The sequence below is a fragment of the Parasteatoda tepidariorum genome, chromosome X2, assembly GCF_043381705.1.
Source record: "Parasteatoda tepidariorum isolate YZ-2023 chromosome X2, CAS_Ptep_4.0, whole genome shotgun sequence".
Classification (NCBI taxonomy): domain Eukaryota; kingdom Metazoa; phylum Arthropoda; class Arachnida; order Araneae; family Theridiidae; genus Parasteatoda; species Parasteatoda tepidariorum.
In genome coordinates, this window is record NC_092215.1 from 47,452,824 (window position 1) to 47,474,410 (window position 21,587).

A 21,587-nucleotide genomic window follows, 5' to 3' on the forward strand; every position below is an offset into this window, starting at 1 on the left:
CATGGAGAAGGCACAGAAAACTGCATTTGAGATCATTAAAGGAGTGGCAAAACGAAACTCACGAAGCTCAGAAAATATCTTTAAGTAGGTCATCCTATAAGTATTCCAATCCGAAATCAAAAACCAAGATGTGCTTCGTTCAAAGTGAAGCAGATTGTAAGGATTTCTGTTTGCATTGTTTGGGTAATCATAATAAATTTAATTCAGAGTTTATTTCTGCTAAATGCGGGTTTTGTAAGCAAATCTTTCACATCAAAAAGGCATGTTATGCTAAGAAAAATCAATCTAGATCGGTAAGACAAAAACAAATCGAGGAATCAATAATTCTTGAGAAAATAATTATGAAATTAATTGGTACAAATTAGAACCGGATAATTTTTTCTTGAATGAGGAGCAACTAAGAAAACCTCTAATTATGATAACGGTTGAAATCAAAAATGAACTGGTTCGAATGGAAGTCAATAAAAGCTTAACAATTTTGGTAACGAGTAAAAAAATTTCCGAAATTTTTTTTTTTTTTGGGGGGGGGGGGGGAAATTCATNTAAAAAAATTTCCGAAATTTTTTTTTTTTTTGGGGGGGGGGGGAGAAATTCATCAAACAAAATAAGGGTTAAAAGATCATTCTGCTGCGCTATGTCACAGAAAGAGTAGCTTATTGGAACCAAAAATGTGCGAAACCAAAAGATATATATTCACAGTGAAGTGAAAAACTATCCTGGAACCATATGTCAAAAACTTTCAAATTTTTTAATGCACTATTGAAAAGTACCAAATGTTACAATGTTAATGCCTTTTTCATTTTTAAAATTGTTTTTCATTATTTTATACATTGAAAATTATTTTTTTTGTTAAATGTGTGAAAAAGTGAAGAAAAAAAACTTGCTCATTTAAAGAGCTCATTTATATCGCACCAAACAAAAGACGCAATTTTCATGTAGAATCCAGAATCTCTGTAAATATAAGATTATATGTAGGTCCTACTGTTTTACTAAATTCTCATTGTTGAAAATTTTATTTTTTAGTTATTTTTTTGTTAACATGCACATATAAAAATCATTTAATTTGGTGAGTGGCTAAGGGTCTTGTGTAAGCTTAATGCATGTTCCTAATTTTTGTTTGCACTTTTATTTTGTGTTGTTCAGTTTTCATTTTCTTCGACGATTCTCAGTGGATAGACCTGAATCACTAGTGCAATTTTCAGCTTCCCCTCGGTGACCTGGCCAAAGTTAATGTGAAGTGCTTTTGTCTTTGGAGTTCCAACTAGTGCCACCTTCTGTGTTTTTGATGAGAACTTCAGTTGTTATACCAAGGCTTGATATATTATTTCTTGTTGATAGAAAACTATTTATTTAGTTTGAAATGTTAGATATTTCTTCTTTTTAAGTCAGCAATTTGTGTTTTTTGTGAAAGCTATGTGTGCTTGAAATTTAATGACTTTCATTGCTCTTATTTTAGCCATATTGTAACACAGCTCTTAGATTTTGTAGTGCAGCCTAGCAATGAAGCTTAATAATCTGAAAATGCAATTCAAAACAAATTTATAAAATTTTATATTTTTTTACATCTTTTGTAAGATTTTTTGTATTCCATGCAACTAGCTGATGTATCTTATATAATATGATGCATTGAAAAATTATCTTTTCATTTATTTATGTATCCTAAATGTTATGTATCTTTAAAGTATTTTACACTGTTTTATTCAATATTCTGTGATAAAAAGAAACAAATGTAATTATCAATTTGTAATCTTTGTTTTTATTTAAAATTTCTTTTTAGGGCTTATTGCTACTAAAACAGTGTTATGATTTTCTCAAATGGTTATCTTTTATACTAGTTATTTTAGTGCCATGTATTAATAAAATAAAATTGTCATGCAATAATCCCTCATTTAAAAAACGTAATAAAAGTTAATTAAGCTTAAATATTTTGAATAAAAATTTTAAGTATATAGTTTCAAAGTACTTTTCTTGAATAATTAAAATAAAACCCTATTTAATACATACTGTAAAGGTTTGATTATTCGGGATGCATGAGGATGAGCTAATTATCCTAAATTCTAGATATCTATGTACCTAAAATCTCGGTTTAATATATAGACTTTTTTTCCGGAAATAAGTTTCCAAACCTTAATAAAAAACAAAAATGCCGTAATAAAAACAAAAATTTATCAGAATCAGTACTTAAGAAACAAAAATAATAATGATAAAGGTTTAAAAAAACTGATTTAATTAAGTGAGGAAAAAAATACAACGGAAAAATTCTTTTTAATTCCTATGATATTTTAATAACAATCTGTTTTAAATATTTGATGGGGGAATTCTCAGTTTTCCATATTGCCTTACTTACTGGGAAAATGCAGCATCATAAGAAACGTAACGAATGCTTACCTGAATCTCTCCTTGCAGAAAAATAAAAATGATATATAAAAAATTATGAAAAATTGTCTATAAAAATATAAAAACTGAATGACTAACTAAATAATAGCCATATAAGTAATAAAAAAAAGTTATATTTCAAAGTAGTGTCTAAAGGCTTTGGTGAAACAAGAAATTTTTTTTTTTAAAGTTTTTAGAAAACGAATCAACAACCCTAATGAAAGTGCCAATAAATAAAAAAATAGTAAAGATGAGGGGTAAAATACTATCAGAGTTGTTCATAAAAATATTAAATATAAAAAAATTATATTGCAAAGTGGTAAAAAAAGGGAGAATTGCAAAAAAAAAAAAATATTGTTTTATATTCTATTATTATTTGTTTAAATTCTTTAACTATAAAAAACAATGTCTTTCATATCCCCATTTTTCAAAATCAAGTATTTAAAAAGAAAGACTTAAACTTGGCATTTTTTATATTTTTATTATTGATGAAAAAATTCTTCCAACAATTTTTTTTACGAAATTTAGCATGTGATATTTTCTAAAAAGTTTTTCATTTTTATAAAAATTTTGATGCAAGGAAAAATGTAAAAGAACATTGTAAATGAACTTCTTATTAGTTATTTTAAAATTATTTATTGATTTTGTTTTTTAGTAGTTATTAACGATATAATAGTTACTAACTAGAGAATAAGAATTTCATATCTTTGTATTGATAATTTCTGAAGAAAAAAAAAATTATTGTTCCTTATCTCTTCAAAAGCATATCATGTTGAAAAAAGTCAATCAAAATTCTTGATGTTAGCAGAAAAATAATGAAGTTCTCAGCTGCATCAAGCCCTAAGTACCAATTTTTAATGATTTAGGAGCAATTACTATGTTGCAGCTTGTTGTGTACCTTACATTCTGATAAAACATATGTATTTATCAGAGAGCAAGGGGGAAAAAATTACCAATATGAATAGATTTTGCTTTAATGATCAAATTTTCATGTATTATAATGCTATCTTAATGGCTCAAAGGGCATTTCTTAAAACATGCTTAATTGTTAGTATTAGTAGGACTAGGGGTTGTTAAGATTTTGGTATCTCTACATATGGTTAGATTAATATTTTACATTTGGAATCTCATAATTCTGAACAAATAACTAGAATGCATCAAAAACATGGTTACATCCTAATTTCTGATGCTTTTTAAAAAAAACGTCAATCCAAATATTGTTGATCCATGAGTTCCCTTGTCTTCTGGATTGGGTTCAAAATTACAAGGCTATGGAGTTAATAATTTGAAGTTTTAATAATGGAAAGTAAAATTATTTGTGTACATTATAATTCAAAAGTTTTTCAATTTTTACTAAATTAACTTATAAAAATATACTCATAAAAAATTATTGAAAAACCTTATAATTTTCTAAATGAAATTTTTAAAAAAATATTCTCATGAAATTTTTTTTTACATCATATTACCTTCAGGTTAATATGTTTTATAAATGAAAGTAGGTACTAAAGAAGGTACTAGTAGAAGTTTTTGATTTGTTAAAAAGTGCCTACAGATATGACGGAAATTAAAGAAGTAACTTTTAAGGAAACCAAAATTTTCACTGCTCTTTTGAATAAACTAATGGGACCATATTTTCCTAGTATCTGCTGCCTCCTATTTTGAGAGTCAAAAGTTCATAATAGTTAGAGAAAATGATATGTTCGTTTAAAAAAGTATGTTTTCTAGTCTTATTTCATTACTCAGTTCATCAGTAGCAATAGCAATCAATATCCCCTTTCAAACCATTAAGATAGCATCTTACCACATAAAAATGTGGCCGTTAACTTAAAAATTTATTGATGATGATTTTTTAAGTCTCTGTACATAAAAATTATTTATTTTTATTTTATTTATTTATTTTTTTGCTACAGGAAAGTTTTTTTTTTGCCTTTGTAGTGTACTCTTTTTCTCTTAAAAATATGACAACTAAATTTGATTTCATATGTAGTTTAACCATTAGTTTGAAAAATCAATTTCAGTATTATTATTTTTATAGTTTTTTTTCTTCTTCATGCAAATGAAATACTTCTGCATACAATTTCATACCTGGTATACCTAAAAGCTGAAAATTGTTCATAAAATCAATTCTAATATCCCTTTAAAATGTAGATTTAGTCAAAATCATGATAGTAAATTGATGTGAATTCTTTTCCATCAGAAAATTAAAGGAAATGTGAATGTATGAAATGAAAAATAATAAATATTTTTTTGAATGAGTTGTTTTTTATTTTGTTTCTATAAATCTCTTAACCTTCATTATGTAATCATCCTGTTTTATTTATGACATAGAATCCAAGGTTTTTCAGTGCTAATAATAAAAAAGCATATATTTTAGTACTAAAACTTATATGTTTTTATAGGAAGATCAATGGTCTGCTATGTTTAAAAACTCTGGGATGGAATATTTTCTCTAAATTAAAATCATATTTATAAATGGGAGATTAGTTGCACATTCGTCACTTCAAATAAGATTAGTTTCCTGTCTCTACCTTCTCATATTGTTTATACACACCTTCCATTGTATTTGTAAATAGCATAGCAGTTGCCCATTTATCACTTCATATGAGATGGGTTTCCTGTATCTATCTACTCATTATACTTATACACACCATCACTAGAATAGGAAGTCCTAGTTAGAATCATCTACATATTAAGATCCAAATGTTCTTAGTACTTGTGAAGACTGTTAACAGACCTCACCACTCTGAGATTATGAAAAAAGAAAGAATTTTCCTTTGAGAAAATTTTGTAATATTTTAAAATTATGAAACAATTATCTACGAACAGGGCAAGTGCTTAATTTCAAAATTTTGAGTAATCCCCTCGGTCCACTTCATGCGTCCAGAAAACTTCAACAGTATTTTTGTTAAAACTACAAAATCGTAGCTCAAACACATCTTCACAGATTGATTTTAGATTTGAACTGTGTAATTAAAATGGCATTCTTACTTGCCATCAAACGTCCCTAGAGCTTTCTGATCACTGACTGAACATGGCATTTCATTTTATTGCATAGTTTTTGTTATAAACAATTTTTTGGTTAGAATTATATGTATTTTTTTTAGAAAATATGTGCAATTTTTTCAAAAATTTGTATATCAAAAATAATTACTATAGCCATTCGCAAATACATTAGTTATAATAATTTTTTTTCCTTAACTAGGAACTTCCTTCTGTTTCAATCATATACCCTTCAATAAAAAGGTTTAATTGACTAAGTCTGTACAGCCGCCATTTTCTTTTGTATAGCTTGAAAAAATAGTAATTTTTACAATTCAGTAGTTGAACCTTTAAAATTTTGAATTGATTGATTTTAATTTCAATAACATGTCTAATTTTCATAAATTTGTTTCATTCCAATGTCCTGCAAAAACATCTTCCTAAAAAATGCCTAATGTTATTAGAATACTCTAACCCTTTACTTTCTTAAATAAAACACTTTTTATCCGAGATTAAATAAAATCATTTTTAGCATTTTTTTTTAATAGTTTGAAATATTAAGTATTTACATACTATAAAAAATTTTTAAAAAAAAGAAAAAAAACATGAGCTGAAGAAGAATTAAATAAGAATTCTTAACATATTCTTAATCAAGCTTGCTAAAATGTTTTATTTTTCTTGAATAATACAATATTCCCCTTTGCAGATTTGAAAAAATTCCCTCAAAATTCTGGAAGTCAACAAGCATTCAATACAAAACAAGAATATCCGTAGAACAATCGAATCGTTGGAGCAATTTTATTATGTGATTCTGAAATGTGATGCCTTAGAAAGTTAGACATCTAAAAAATTGAGGTCTTACAAAATAACTCTCAGAAAAATTTTCGAAATCTTTAGACCTGTTAAAATTAGAAACGAAAACATTATTCAAAGTAGCAAAGCCAACTAAAATCGAAGTGAAAATCAATATGAGAAAATGGAAATGGGCGGGACATGTACTGAGAATAACAAGCGAAAAATGATAGTGTGTTTCTCTTTCTTGGGCTCCTGATGGCAAAGAAAAAAATAATGAGTTGGCAAAGATAAATGTTAGCCTGACTGCAAAGGTACTGTAGTGATAGATACACTGCAATACTCCCCCTCCAGCATTATAGCTGTGATAGAATTCGATGAACGAATACCACTAGTTGATTCATTGCTGTTTTGTGAGATGTTGGGAGAGCTGTATTAAGATCACCGTGCTTTTGAGTGCTGATCGTGAGAGGTGTATTAAGTTCACAGTCGTGGTCGTTCCTGTGTCGCCTTTAGCAGTCGAGTGAATACGTTGTGTGTGATCGAGATTAAGTAGAAACAGCTCGCGGAGGTGGATGATGTTGCAGTCACAAGTAGCAAGTCAACTGTTTAATGTGGACCATCCATTGAAGTAGGCGTGTTCATATCACGTCCGGGTCACCAATGTGTGGAATAGTAGTTGTCGACAATGTCAACCTTCATCTATGAAAAGGTATCCCCTCATAGAATCGAGTTAACATGTCTTATATACAAGTGAATAGGGGTTGTATTTTTGTAGTGGTAGATACACTACAGGGACTCTAACCCAGGATCCGCTTACCACTGAGGATATTTTACGTCAGCACTGTGGTCGGCGCAAGCCGTATGTGGAATTCGTATCGACCAGCCATCGCTGGGATTCGAACCCGGTTCATCCACCTCATTGGAAAGCGAACGCTCTATCCCCTGAGCCATTACGACTTTTCGCGATCACTGCGTAATATCAGTATCCCCAACATCCTTCAGACCTCCAGAATGTTGGGGATACTGATACCATTATAACAATGGTATCAGTAATACTGTTCCCATTGTTTTGAATAATATTTTTTAGTTGTTGATACCTCCAATTTGTTTCTGATTAACTACCCACAATCCTGAATTGGTAAGGGTGTTTTTCTAATGACCCAACCAGTGATTCATAGCTGTACATTGTGTGTTATTTAGACTACAACTGTTTTGCGCTAAATTCTGGTTTGTTTTTATGTCGAAAATAAAATTGTATCTACTATTTCCTAGGCAGTTTCTTTCTCCAGTATGTCACGAGAAAGGGAATGGTTACATAAAGAAATCGAAGCATGGTGTAACGTGCACATAGGCCAGTAAAATCATTCAATCATTATGTATGCCCCATAATTCTAGCGAACTAATCGAAATAACAAAAGAAAATTAGTCTAAGATGAATTTATCCAAACTTAAAAATAGCCTGAATTAACATTTAAAAAGCTAAAGAAAAAAAAAATTTTAAAAAAATTATTATAATATTTTTTCATTATATTTAAAAAAAATTATTAGAAAAAAAAGACACGTTTAAGTTTTACATTATTAATATTACATTGTAAGAGTCAATGTGCTTTTGAATGACGTGATAGCCAATATTAACTTTACATTTCAGAAATCATAAATAGAACAAGCTGAAAAATAATTCTAAAGATTAATTTATCTGGAACTTAAATTTAAAAAAAATTTAGATAAATGTATAAAAGCTGACTGTATATATAATTTATATATTTATAAAAAGACAAATAAATACACATAGAAGACAAGAAGAAAATTTAAGAAATTAAGGAAATATTAATAGAAAAAGACTTTTTTTTAATAAAAAAAAAACTTTCTTCACTTGACACGACATTATACTGTGAAACAGCGACCACTCTCTGTTCCACAGTATACTGTAGTAATAAGGTACTACAAACGACAACATTGACTTACAACAACATTCCGATAACATTGACGTCAAAATGCTATCGGAAGTACATGATTTTCAGCAAGCGATTTTAATTTTTCTCAGCTTCATTTTCTTGGTGCGCAATTTTCACTTGTTTTGGCGTCATAAAAATTGGATCGATGAATAAAATTTAACGTCACTAAAAATGGCTCCTACTGATATAATTATGTGTAAAAACAAATTTACCAAATATGAATGATATAATTATTTTAAATAAATAAACAAATATGTTTTTTTGTCTAAGTTTGCATTTGATTTTACATCATAAAAATTAATTTACTTTATAAAATGAGGGGTTTGTTTGTTTGAGATGCTTAATTTTTTCTATAATAACTTTTTTTTCTTCCTAATTTAACTCTTAACTCTAAAATTAAATCATTGATAGTAGCGTCTTTAGGGCACTCTGACATCTGACTGTATCATGAAGTTGTCAATCTCTTTCAAAAACAGCTAGATAAATAAGAGTCACTCACAAATATTTTGAATTTACTTATATGTTTTGTTAATAATTTTTATTTTTATATTTTTTCGTATTTCAATATTTAACCTTTCCCGCATTTAGTGCGGAGGTTTGCCCGGTTGCAGGGGGAGAGGTTTTGATGATTTCTCCCTAAGGTTTTCCTCAGCTTAAAGTCAATGGAAAAAACTTTATATATATATATATATGTCTACACTTAGAATTGAAGAAAGATAGTTGAAAAGAAAAAAAAAATAATTAAGTAATTAGCCAAAAAAATTTTTGTAAATAAATTATTAGGTAACAAAAAACTTTCTTTATTTCTTTAAACATTTTTTTTTTTTAATCTCTCTCCATCTTTCAATATTTTAAACTTACATCTACATACGCATGTGTTTACATTTTAATATCTTTCCAGAACGCTAAATTATAAGAGTCAATGTAAAATGTGCTTTTGAAAGACAATATCACTTTTATAAATCAGAAATTAGGAAATAATTCGAAATTATGAATATTACATTTAAAGTAGAGCCAACAAAAAAATTTGTCTGAAACAATAACTAAAAAAAAGTTAATATAAATGTATAAAAGCTGAAAAAAAAATTTTTTTTTTCATTTTTATGAATACTTATTAAAAACACTAAATTATAAAGATCAATTAAAAATTTGTTTTCAAATTATTTGAAAACCAATTTTATAGATTAGACATTAATATATTCTAAATTGCTCTAATTTGTATATAACTGTTTATGGGTCATTAGAATATAAAATGTTTTTCCTTTAGTGCATATTTCAAAAATTAATTTTAAATAACGTTAATGAAAGGCACAAAAGCTAGAAATTTGTGTTTAGAAATAAACAGCAAATCAATTACTATGGAATGGTTGTTCTATAATCACCGCCCTTATCATATATTTTTAGAAATCTTGTCAAAAAATACACATTGAAGGTTTCAAGCTATTATTTAAGATTATAGCTAATATTAAATCTGGAAAAACACTGTTGAGGAAAGCAAGTTTAAAAAACATCAAAACCTGTTTTGATTGTCCATTGAAATTTGAAGATGTTATAATTGATTGCCTTTTATTACCGCTTTTAAAACCGCTATGCTACTTTTTAGATAATGTCTTTATGTTTCAGAAGAACTAAACAAAATCGTTTTCCTACGTTTCAGGACTTCTAAATCCATGAGGCCAGTGAGGTGCTACTTTTTGATGACCAGCCACACACGGAGCTACCACCAACTTATTTTTTATTATTTTGTAAAAAACAAAATTTTAAAATAGACTTAAATTGTAACTCAATAACATTTAAAAAAAACAAGGAGTCTCTGCATTGTCTCTATTACTTTAAAAAAATTCAAGAAAAACGTCAATATTTTACCACTTCCTTTAAAAACAATAAAGGTGGGGTCCCCCTTTATGTCTTCGATTCTTTTTTTACTTTTACTTTATTTATTTATTTTTTGACATACTGGAATAGAATGTATTCGATATTATTTTATTATCAAATAAATATTGAAAATTTGTCAGCGATCTTGAAGATCGAATCGCTCTAAATTCATAAAAAATTAAAAATCGGTAAAAAAAATTTTTTTTTATAAACATCATGATTGCATACAGTAAAATTTTTATTCTTTTGTCTGTTAATGGCGTCTCAGATTTAAGATTAACACAGTTGAATTATAAACAGCCAACATAATGGAAGAAATTCAGCCAGAGTTAGAAATGAATGTAATCTATAAACTGAAATTAGTGGCGCGACAGCCCATTAAGGGCCAAGGCCTTCTGTTCCCATCCCAGTTTTCTTGTCCTTGGGCTCTGAGGTGAAGACGCAGATGTTCCGATTGGGTGGTCAGCCGAACGCAGAACCCCCAGTATTTAGTCCCCAAGCATGCCCATTGAAGTGATGAAAGGCTGAATAAAATATATAATGTATATTAAATAAATAACTCCAAGAAACTGAAGCTGTAAGATATTACTTTATTAAAAAAACTTCATTCTCTTCAAAAATATATAAATAGGAAATAATAGTCGACATGCTTCAAGCACTCAAAAATAGGTGCCCATTTTCAAGATTTGCCAGACGTGAATGAAAAGAAGAATAAGTGATAACTTTTGTTTAAGTTTTTAATCAAGTAATAAATAACGTATATAAATACTCAGTGACGTTTTCACGCCCCGGGCGATGCTGAAAACGGCACCCTTAGTTCAATTTCGGAAAAGTTATCTTTAAAAAAAAGTCCCTTTGAATTCCTTTTTGAATTTCAATATTACTATCAGTAGTATTACCAGTAATACTACTAGTAGTACAGTAGTACTACCAGTACTATATACAAATCAAACCTCTGGCGGTACTGATCCTGGAGTTTCCTTGTGTTCTGGATTGGTTCAAAATTACAAGGTAACAGAGTTGAACATTAGTAGTCGTGAACCCAAAATCGGGTCGGCTGTTCAACGACGGTTATAATATAAAAATAAAATATTACTATCAGAAAATTTTAAAACCTAAATCACCCCTGAATGTTGATTTAAGAAACACATGATGAAAATAAATAACATTTAAAGATTTCAAGGTTAAAAAAAGAAAGCCGTCAGGTTAAATAATGAGAATATCTTCTCAAGCTTTCTAATATAAATATATATTAAAAGTAATATTTTTCATAAATGTAATCTTTCATCTCAAAGAAATATATAAACATGAACATTAAAATGTATTTTTTTGTATTTTTTTCTGACGCAAATAGTTTTATAAACTCTTCAAAATCAGTTGTTTCTGCGGTTTCATTTTCGATAGAAATTATTGCTAAAAAACACTATGGCGTCTTGGTAGATCTTAAATAGGTTTTCATAGCTTTTATTTTACTAAAAGAACTTTCAATACTTGTAGTGGAATTGTTAACGAAATACTTAAATTATCCTCAAGTTGGGAAAAATATATTTTATAATAAAAAAATATATTTTAAGAAAGAATATTAAAATATATATTTAATTTTTTTTTAAAAAAGATAAAATATATTTTTATTATTATATTATAAAGCAGTTTACGGTAGAACAATTCAACGAGGACCAATACGGCACACCCTCCGTCCTTCCACGGGCTGATCCAAGTTGTCACACGCCCTTCTGACTAGCCGCTGCCAGAAATGCAAGACTTAGGTGATCTACTGGGAACCGTGTTTTATGATCATATCATTACCTATGTGCAGTGTTGCCAGATTAAGGATTTCCCCCCCTAAACTTAGGGGGATTTTTTTTATCTTCAGTGCGTATTTTAGGGGAATTTGTTTTTAGGAGTTTGTTTTAGGGCTATTTGTGAATTTTACTAGTTTCATTTTGGTTACGTTCTAATATCAAATTTCATAACTGAATGTGTGAGATGGTAATATGAAAATCAATATGTTAAGCCAAAACAAAAGGAAAGTTTTAATTTTAGAACTTAACCCTTTTGTTGAATGTAGTAAGTTATTACTTAAATCGATCAACCTGTACGTTTGGTGAATTTGAATTCAAATTATTTAAAATTCTTAATGTGCATGGTTTAAAAATAATGCCAAAGGATAAAGAAAAAAAGAAGTACGTGCAAAAGAACAAGAAAGATTGGGAACACGAAAAGCAGTTTAAAGGTAAATTAAGTACAATTGTTCATCCTTTTTTTTTAATTATCAACACATTATTTCAAATCAAACTTAAATTATTATTTTTTTTGTAGAGTGGTGACTGGAAGGAATGAGTTAGCATTTTGTAAATGTTGTAAAGTTGAGTTAAAGGCACATAAACATTTCTACAGCTGATGCTATTTTGCGTGTTCGATATGAAATTTCTAATGGTTGTCAAAATTTTGTACCTACTTCTTCAATGTTAAAAATGTTTAACAGCGCAAACATATACAAATCAGAAAGTATTGACAAAATATGTAGGATGTTTCATCAGAAATTTAAGCAAAATGTTAGAATTGAAATATTAAAAATACTATATCGTTGATAGTAAAATATTTATGAAAAAATGTGCGAGTCAGAAAGTATCGAAAAAAATATTTTAAATATTTTAGTAGAAATTAAAGATAATGTAGCGATTGAAATGTAAAAAAGATTAATTTGTTGATAATAAGATATTAAGAAGTATTAAAGCAGCATTTTCTATACATTATTTAACTTTTGTACTATTTCTTAATACCTATACATTAAGTTAAAAATTTTGAGGTTTTTAAAATTTTTTTAGGGGATTTTACAACACCATCTGGGGATGAACGGTTATCGACACCTGGCAACACTGCCTATGTGGGTCAAAAAAAACATGCAGGGATGAACTCGCCAGCCGGTATGTTGGGACATATCCCGGTTTGTCATGTAAACTTGCGACCTCATGCGAAAAAAATGCAGCTCTCCTTTGAGAAAAAAGTTTGTTAAATTTATTTAGTCCTCGTTTCTTAGGTAAAAAAATATAAATGAATAAATTGAAATAAGGAATTAACAAAATTGAATTTTAAGTATTTTAAATGCTTTGAAATAACTCACAAACTAACATTCAAAAAATTTTGGTGTTTAAAAATTTATTATTTATTTATTTTAATATATTTTTTATTTTTATACTCCTTAAGTTGCGTCCACCAACCTCCAGGGTGTGCCACTTCCTCCGTGGTACCGATAAAACCTAGTGGATTCAAGTAATGATCAAATGTAGTGGAATCCAGTATTGAGCAAATGATAGCGAGTTGGAGAACCGGTAAAAATTAGTGGATTTGAGCACCGATAAAAAAAAAGTGAGTTTGAGTACTGATTAAATGATAGCGGGTTCAAATACCAATAAAAAGATAGTGGTTGGAGAATTTTTCAGAAGAGAGTGGGCATGAAAACTCTTCAAATGATATCCGGTTAGAGTATCGATAAAAAGATAGTTAGTTCAAATATTGAAAAAAAAAAAGGGGGGGGGGAGCTGGTAAGAGATGTATTCAAATGATAGCTTGTTCGAATAATGTTCTAATAGTCGAATTGAAATAGAAAATTTAAAAAAAAGAAAATTTAAAAAAAAGAAAACTTTATTTTAAATTTTAGTTTTTCAAAAAATATTTGAATGATTTTGTTTCAAAGTGTGAATTTTGCCATCTAAAATTACTTAGTTCAAATTGATATAAGAACTTTTATGCTATAAAATTCAAAATTTCTTCTACCCTTATTAAAAAAAAATAATAGATAAATATATTTTTATAGGTAGGAAGGTATTTTATTTACGTCGCACTAGAAATGCACAATGGGAAACATCCCTGAGGATCATCCAAAGACATGCCATCACAATTTTTGTGTGTACTTCCTCAATTTTGACGTAGAATTAAAGGGGTGGGGGGGTGCTTCTCCAAATCCCTGTACCCATGGTACTGCTCGGCGACTAACCACAGGAATTTTGATGTCACAGATTTTACGAGCATCGCATTTACCCGTAAATGTATCGTATATTAAGTATATCGTATTTACCCGATGGGTCTTAGCGGAGTCCGATTCTCTAACCACTAGGCTACCATGGTTCCCATCAGAGATAGTTGTAGTTTATTTGCTGTTGTTGTTGTTGTTAATTTACGTCGCACTAGAGCTGCACAATGGGCTATTGGCGACGGTCTGGGAAACATCCCGGAGGATGATCCGAAGACATATCATCACAATTTTGATCCTCTGCGGAGGGGATGGCACCTCCGCTTCGGTAGCCCGACGACCTGCGCGCGAAGTCGAGCACTTTACGGTAGCACAGTTTAACGAGGACCAATACCGCACACCCTCGGTCCCTACGCAGACTGATCCAAGTGGTCACCCACCCGCACACTGACCGCAGTCAGTGATGCTTGACTTCGGTGATCTGCTGGGAACCGTGTCTTAACGATCAGTCCACTGTGGGACTGTAATTTATTTGCATTGTACTAGATCTGTACAAGGGACAATTAGCGACGGCCTGGGAAACATCCCTGAAGATGATCCGAAGACGTGCCATATCGATTTTGATCCTCTGCAGAGGGGATGACACCCCCGTTTCGGTAGACCGATGACTTGTGCGTGAAACCGAGCACTTTACGGTAGAGCAGTTTAACCTTGGACTTATACCGCACACCGTCGGTCCCTACGTAGACTGATCCAAGTTATCACACACCCGCGGACTGACCATAGCTAGGGATGTTTTGACTTCGGTGATCTGCTGGGAACCGTGTCTTAACTATCAGTCCTCTGAGGTACCCATCAGAGATGGAAAAATCATTTCCGGCCAAGGAAACTGCAGAAGAAAAAATTGGTTTTTGTGACAAAAACTAACAGACGGATGCGATCTCAAGCACCCACCCTCTCATAAAAAAGAGCAACACTAGCTAATTTTTGGCCAAATACACTCTCGATTTTTGGTGCAAAGCACCCCCTCTTCCCCAGATCTCCATTCCACCTTACTACTACTCATCATCGATTTATTACTACAGATGAATCGGTTAATGCCGCTTCGCGGCAGTGCACCGAGATTTATATGATTTCGACCATTCTAATTTTTGGCCCACGCATTTAAGTTAAATTTGTGGGACAGATCTTCTGTTATTTGCACAATTTTAACGGGTAAGTTAATTTTGATTCTTATATATTAGCATTTTTTGTGTGAAGTGATTTTAAAATTAAAAAAATGCCCATATTTGAATCTCCTCAGCTTTGCAGCCGTTGAAAAAGCTTCAGTAACTCTAAAATAAATAATTTAATTTCAAATGAAACAAGTTTTACTAAATTTTTAAATCTCAAGAACTATAGGATTTTGATAAATTAAGTTAAATCACTTAAATCCCTTTCTTATAAGCTACTTTTGGAATTTCACCAAAATACTTAATTGCTCATTCTAAACACCTTAAATGCAATAATATAACTTATCTTTTGCGGCAGTTCAAGGATATTATCTAGTAACACTCCTATTTAAACTTTATACAACTTATTTTTAAACATTTAGACCTTATTTAAAATATATATATATATATATACGTAATATTCGCTTGGTTAACCTTTTCGGGTGTAATGTAACCAATCTGTTAATTCTAATTCAACAAATTTTACAAATCTCTTTAAATGACTAAAACGAACTGTTCTCAGATCTTAGTTTAAATCTGTGATATGCTCTATTTTTTATATCTGTTTTAAAGTGATTTTTCATGAAAATTAGATTGAAAACTCGTAAGCAAAATTAAGCAAATTATATATGCAAATTTATAGCTATTATATCACACAAAAAATTTATCATGATGTGAAATTTTGGACATTTTAAAACTTGCTAGCGCACTCAAATAAATACAGCTCTGACGTGGAAGTTTCATTTCTTGACCACTGAGTAGAATTCGTGGCTCAAAAAATATATATCAAAATTAAATTTGATGTAATAAATTGAAAATTTTTCTTAATTTCATACAAAGTCCATCTGCTATTATCCTTTACAATTCTCCAATATATTTTATAATCCATATATTTTATAATCAATATATTTTATAATCAATATATTTTATAATCAATATATTTTATAATCAATATAATTTATAATCAATATATTTTATAATCAATATATTTTATCATCAATATATTTTATAATCAATACATTTTATAATCAATATATTTTATATTCAATATATTTTATTATCAATATATTTTATAATGTATTTGTAATTAGTTTCTTTAAAGCAATGTAACTATTTGTTACTTTATTCAGGTGCTGATTTCTGGCTAGATTTGTGTAATTACGTATTGAGTTCAATCTTTATTCGTAATTACACACATCAGCCGTAATTACATAATTCGTAATTACACGAATTGAGTTTATTCTTTTATAAATATTTATAAAATTTTTCGTATGCTAGTATAAAATTACTTTATAATAAAGGAGAAAAACTTTAACTGAGAGTTTATTTGCACAGCATTTCAAACAGGAAAGGATTATACATATATTGAAACAGAATAACAATGAATTTATAGGATTAACGTGATTTTTTTTAAAAAAATTATGCTCTTGACAACTAACGAAATCTGAATCTTAAGAGACTAAAGGGATTTTCCGACCAATAAGAATAAGCAGATAGACGTTTGCATATACATGCAGTGTTATAAATGCAGTGCATATACATGCATATACATGCAGTGCGTTGCATATACATGCAGTGTTATAAATGATTTATTATAAAGAGCAACTTATGTGGATCAAAAATTTGGTTAGATTTCTTGACTTTTAAGATCTGTGTAATTTTTCGCTGAAAAGTTATGTAATTTGAAAAGCTTCAATGAAAATTTTTATAAAGATTTTCCGTGGTGTTTAAGGAAAACTCTATTAAATTTAGTTCAATGGCAAAATTTATAAAATTCCTCTTAAATGATAGTTAATGGAAGAGTTGGATCCATAGAGTTGAAATAGTGGGTTGGATCACCCTCCTGGTTGCTGGAAAAATCTGCTTGATAAAATATTCCGTAAGCAGCTTTTTTCTCTCAATATTCCAACCAAAATAATTTAATATGCTGGCGGTAGAAAAACCGTATCATGCTTACCGTAATATTTCAAACTGAGAATTTAATTTTTTTTTTTAAAATATTACTTTAAATGCATTCATTCACTAATGTAAGTGGTTTACGGCCTAGTAATTATAGTTAATATTTAATTTCAGCCTGACTATTGCTGAACGGAGGAAGGAATTTCATAGCAAGGAAGGGACTAACAGCCTGACTATTGCTGAACGGAAGACTAAATTTCATAGCATGGAAGGGACTAGAAACAACATTGTCTTGATTAACAGATGTAACCAAAAATGAATTATCGTTAAGGACATCTCAGCAAGGTGTGTATATTAGCTGTATTGTGCTCTGTATAATATTTCCTTAGCAAAGTTCTTTAGGCACAAACTCGTCTGGCTTTTGAATGAAGATTAAAATTTTTTTGACTATTTTAACTAATATTTGACTAAAATTAATTTCTAAATAAATATCTATAATTATAGTAGAATACGTTTTGAAATTTCGCAACTCATAGGTAAAAACTAATGAGTGATTGTTTAGAATTATTTCGGGATGGTTTCTCGCTCGCTTTCATATTGACACACTAATCTACCCCTATTAAACTCTAAAGTTTTAATTTGGTGATAACTGCAGGGCATAGGGCTGAAATGTTTTCGGTTCTCCCGGTTGGGAATTTCCAAACTAATTAACTTCTCTATTCTTGGACACTAAACACTAGAGAGTTTGCGAATTTTTTAATTTGCAATTAGCCAGTTAAGTGCAAAATTTAATTTTTGAAGCTCTCACAAGTGTGTAAAGTTAATTAAAATAAAGTTAAATAGAGTTAATTTTAACTTTATTAAATAATTTAAACTAAGTTAAAATATGTAACAAAATAGTTTTATAAGTTTTACTTAAGGCAAGGAAGAACCAAATTTTCATTCAATAAATTATTACATTTCTAATATGCATCTGTTAATATTAACATCCTAAAATATTTCCAAAAATAATAAAATACATAAGATACAATGTTAACAATACGAAGTGAAAGCGAGGAAGAGCTTTCTAATCAAATGTTTCGTATTCTTGTATTTAATTCAAGAATATCTTGGACTCTTCGTAAAATTTCTCTGCAAATAAACTCCAATTAAGTCACGGATTGCATATATGATTAGTTTCGGGCCACGAGACCCCTACCTCCCTGCAACCTAAATTTCCTGTTCATAAAATAAATTAAACTTACACCAAATGTATTTATTGAATTTTCTAGCTTTGATAGGGAGCTGTAGTTTCTTTATTTTTACAAGAGTTTAAAAGTCATACGCACTGCAATAGATTTGGTCCGATGGCACAAGCCTGATCTCGTTAATATCAACACTGAACATACCATAACGGGTCAGAAGACCGGTTATTATATTGTATTTTAAAGTATTGGTATATTTAGTGTTAACTAGTTGGTTGAGACAATTTCTCAGAAGACACTACAGGTGTTCTAGAAGTTTTGTGAATGATCTGTTTTTGAGAAATTGTAAAATTTGCGAAAACTATTCTATCTTTACGCAGTAAAAACACATGTCTTTAAAGAGTAGTTTTAAAATTAAGACTCGACGAAGTTTAAGTTTCATGAAAATTCTGTTTTAACTATAAACTATTATGAAGTTTTCACCTATAAAAGATTTTGGATATACTTAAACTCTTTAAATTTCTCAAACTAAGCTTAAATATCTCTCTGAATTCGTATCCAGGGATTTCCATGGGCAACGTAGAAATAGCTATTTTAAAAAACTTCCTCTGCCAGATTTCCATGAGGATGTATTTTCCATTTCATTGTGCGACCCGCTCTTTTTTACTTTATGGTTTCAGTTCAGCTTTTTTGTGATTGTTTATTCCAAACTGGGTTAACAGACGTTAGTTACCATATTTCTATTAAATATACAAGCATGTTTTGTAGCATTATGCGCAGTTTTTTCAAAGCTGAATGAGATATAACCTACATTCCTGACAATATTTGCATAGTTCAAGTATCCTGAAAACAGTTATGGCAAAATGAGAATTTATAGATGTACTTTTCTACATCTATATTCCACATCTGCATAAATCTCTGCAAATTTTATATTTATTAGTATAAAAGTTTAAGTTTGTATTTCATAAAATTATTAAATGAAGTATTTTCAAAATGTTGCTTTTATGATTTGTAAATTTCAATTTTCCGGTATCCTTTTTATCTAGTTTTATATTCAAAAAACATTTATGCATTTTAATTCTGAAATATGATTAGATTTGATTGGCAATAAAAATGAGCAGTTTGGGATTTATTCTAATAAAAACAATGATGCAGAGTAAGAGGGTTAAGACAGAAATGCTAAATGTTTAAAATTGCGTTTATTAAACAAAACACAAATCTGAATTTAATAGTTTCTGCCGAAAAGCTAGAATTGCCGAATTCTAGCTTTTAGATTTGTTTCTTAATGAAAGTTCAACAAAATCTGGCTAAGGTCAAAAGTTTTGACAAAGCTGTTTTCTACAACAAATTTTTTACCTTGTATTCTACATTCGTGTGTTAATAAAATCGTGATAGTCCAAATTAAATTACTGACAGATAATTGTCCTGTTCAAATTCTGTTTGACTATGTCTTCCAAAGTTCGAATTTTCGTTTGCGATTTTGTAAAGTGTTAAAGTAATATAAAATTCCACAAAATTAATTATTTTAAATCTATTTATGTCTCAAACTTTAACTGCTAAACTTCTATTACATTTAAATATAAGTAGTAGTAAAACAATGTCCCTGCAGTAAGGGCCAGACTGGCTTTTGGTGCCCTGGTTGTCCTGGATTGTGAGGCTGGATCTCATGTTTGATATGTTACCGAGGAACTCTAGCACTTACAGCCGAATAGCTTAGAAGTTGTTGAAATAAACTTTTGAACTAGTGCATTAATCAAATTTTTAAGTGCTGGGTGGTATATAGTATGGTCCTAGACCGCAATTTTAGGATGCAGATTCATGCCTTGAAAATCCCACAGCACTTTAAGAGTGTTTAGAACTAGACCTCTCGTAGAACTTCAGTTTACGACAGTGTGCTATCTTTTAAAGATCTTATCAAAAAAGTGTTCTAATAGTTATATGGATGAGGGCTGCATATGATGAGCGATCCTAAAATTAACTTTGAAAACGTATCGTTCTAAATTTAAAAATTTCTCCTATTTATGTAGCTTAAGCCTAAAATTGAATGGGTCATTTTGAAAAAGGGTTAACCTCAATTTGGATCCATTGATGAAGTCCCTTTTTCAAAATGGTTCCTTATATTTTGACTTTCAGAAAATGAGGTTGGTTAAAAATTCCGAGCTAAAATAAAATTTTAAACATTTTAGCTAAAAGCTTAACTAAACAAAATTTTAAATTAAAAAAACCCATAAATTTTAGTTTCATTTCTTAAATATGTTGCAATCACATGTCTGTATATGAAAAAAATTTCAGGAATTGTGTTATAGTTTTAGATAAAATAGTTAAATAAGCACTAACGTTTAATTACCCGTTTATAAATCTCCAGCTGTGTATAAATAAAACAGTGAAGGTAATATTTGCTTAAATTTTTAATTAAACAAATTTAGTGGCGAATGTTTTCAGTATTTTGTATTAAATGACTATTGTTTGAGACTTTAAATTGATATATTTTCAAAACCCTGTCCTTTGTCTTGGGCAGAAATAAAACTTATGTTTAGTTTATTTTTGAGCTTTTATTACATAAAAACAAATTTGTGTTGGGTATGTAAGAGCGATAACCGATGATCTTATATACATACTTTAGCACGAACTCTTATTTCCCCAAGAAACGTACAATATACCTTTAAAAATTGCAAAAACTTACTTCAAATCCACTCAAAACAAATTTATTCGGCATGGGAGAGAACAAAAGTTTTATGGCACTTTAAATGATCTGGTTTACTAATACAGCAGAGTACAAAACGTGCCTTAGATTAAAAAGCAAAGTCTGTCAGCATATGTTTAATCGGTTTCCGTTCATTATATTGCAGAAAAAATTGTAATCACTTTTAAAATGTGCTATATTTTGTACATTGCATTATTAGTTCAAATGTAAAGATTTAAAAATAGATATTGTTGCCATAAAGAATCCATATTTTTCGATGAAATTATTAAAATTTTAAATGTTATAAATTCAAGCAACAGATGTTAGAAATTTTTTCCCTTTGTGAAAAATAAATTTAATTTTTCTGGTTTTTGAAAAATTTACGCGTTAAGACTAAAAATTAAATTTTTGAAATTTTTCGAAATTAATTTTAGATTTCTGTGTCATAGTTCCAAGGATTATATTTTGTTAAAATGCCAGTTGCTTTTTTGGAGTTTAACTATTCTTTAGTGCTGAAAATTAAGTTAAATTTACGCTAAATTGAATCAAGCAACTTGAGGCTTAGCGGTAAAGTTTTAGACTTGTGTAAAACAAAACTTTTAATGATACTTATTGTATTGTTTTAAAGGTTAAATCTTGGTAAATTAATAAAAAATA

At 29.3% G+C, this 21,587-nt stretch overlaps 1 protein-coding gene across 2 annotated transcripts in view; it reads left to right on the forward strand.

Moving 5' to 3' along the window:
* The window catches only part of LOC107457563 (RILP-like protein homolog), a 37,685-nt gene extending 35,223 nt beyond the window's left edge, over nt 1-2,462 (forward strand). Inside the window, exon 7 of one of the 2 annotated variants that reach the window (XM_016075743.4) lies at nt 1,144-2,462. In XM_016075743.4, the coding sequence (XP_015931229.1) occupies nt 1,144-1,216 (73 nt within the window). In that variant the 3' untranslated portion in view covers nt 1,217-2,462. The remainder of the gene's footprint in view (nt 1-1,143) is intronic. The other variant, XM_016075744.4, reaches the window with a different exon arrangement.
* The last annotated feature ends 19,125 nt before the right edge of the window (nt 2,463-21,587 follow it).